The sequence below is a fragment of the Apis dorsata genome, unplaced genomic scaffold (genome assembly GCF_000469605.1).
Source record: "Apis dorsata unplaced genomic scaffold, Apis dorsata 1.3 scaffold_68, whole genome shotgun sequence".
Lineage (NCBI taxonomy): Eukaryota > Metazoa > Arthropoda > Insecta > Hymenoptera > Apidae > Apis > Apis dorsata.
In genome coordinates this window covers 153,850-155,205 of record NW_006263366.1, presented here as the reverse complement: position 1 = coordinate 155,205, position 1,356 = coordinate 153,850, and the positions used below count along the sequence as shown (strand labels likewise).

Below are 1,356 nucleotides of genomic sequence, written 5' to 3'. Positions count from 1 at the left end.
AAAAAAAAAAAAAAAAAACTTTCGAATTGTTATTATTTATTGTTAAAAGAACACGAAGAATATCTTTCGATCGAATTTTTTTCGTCGTCCACGCAACCACTTTTCTCTTTTCAACTTTCGCATAACGAACGATCGTAAGAACGAATGTGTTTCGTTACATTGTGAACGGCAAAACGGTGAACAACAGGACGAAAAGCAGGAAGCGATCCATCGCGGTCCGATGACGTTTCGTTGGTCGAAATCGATACGAGCTTGGTCGAGGGCTGCGAAACAAACGAATAAATCGGGTTGGATACTGTTCATTTATAGCGCGAAGAAATCCCTACCACCAATTACATGTTTGGTCACACGATGCAATTGTTCTCCTCGACGATAGCTTGTGAATGTCTCAAGTTTTTTTTTTATCGATAAGTTATGCGTCATGTTGTAACGCGAGAAAAAAACGAATCGGTGTCGAGTACGCGACACTTGTTCGTCGGCTAAGTGCGCCGTTTCTCGACGAGTTTTAAATAATATTCGACCGATCGACCGATTTTTTTTTTCTTCCATTTAATTCTAATCTAATAGGAGATGATTAATTGTTCCTCCTGATAATATTTAAGTTTCTTTTTTCCTTTTTTTTTTCCTTTTTTCTTTTTTTTTTTTTTTTTACGTTAGAAATTTTCTACGCATCTCCCTCTCTTTTCTTTTTTGCAAATTATACACGTTAAAAATTTTCGATTCGATGAAAGTTTTTCCGCGAACAGACTTATCTTTCAACCTATATCTCCGAAAGATAATTCGATAAAAAGAAATTGCTTCGTGGGAAGAAGGAGCGGTTATAGGATTTAGGTAAGGAAAAGCCACTTCGAATCTAATTGATTAGTAGACTTTTGCGACGGGACTCAACCTCTTTTGAGAAAGTTAAAAACTTGGATCGATGAATGAACGAGGAAACTTCACTCTACCTCTGGAACCGGGGAATTAATTCGCGAAGGAGCCTAAGCGCGTTTTCAAGGAACAATAATTTCGCGGCATTACACTCCGCGGCCGGGCGGCAAATTTATTCCACCATTTAAACGACAAATAATTATTTCTGATTTAAACGTCAATCCATCATGGGAGCCAATGGAAAGCTCATTTTCCTCGAGCAATTTCCTATCTGTAATTACTTTCCTTGCTCTTTTGCGCGACTAAGACGAACAAGGTTTTCGAACTTATCAAGAGAAAACGAAGAAAGAAGGAAAGAATCGTTGCAATCGGTTAGACTAGCGCCGGTTTCGTATTTCTCTTAACGGGGAAATTCGAGCGAAAGTTCAGCGAAATTGTCACGATTAAAGTGTAGTAAATTCTTTCAGAACGAAAAAAAAAAAAAAA

General features: G+C 37.7%; 1 protein-coding gene across 1 annotated transcript in view; it reads right to left on the bottom strand.

Moving 5' to 3' along the window:
• The window catches only part of LOC102679278, a 1,537-nt gene extending 1,004 nt beyond the window's left edge, over positions 1 to 533 (bottom strand). The window contains exon 1 of the mRNA XM_006610010.2: positions 159 to 533. Within this exon, the coding sequence (XP_006610073.1) occupies positions 159 to 211 (53 nt within the window). The 5' untranslated portion in view covers positions 212 to 533. The remainder of the gene's footprint in view (positions 1 to 158) is intronic.
• Between the last annotated feature and the right edge of the window lie 823 nt (positions 534 to 1,356).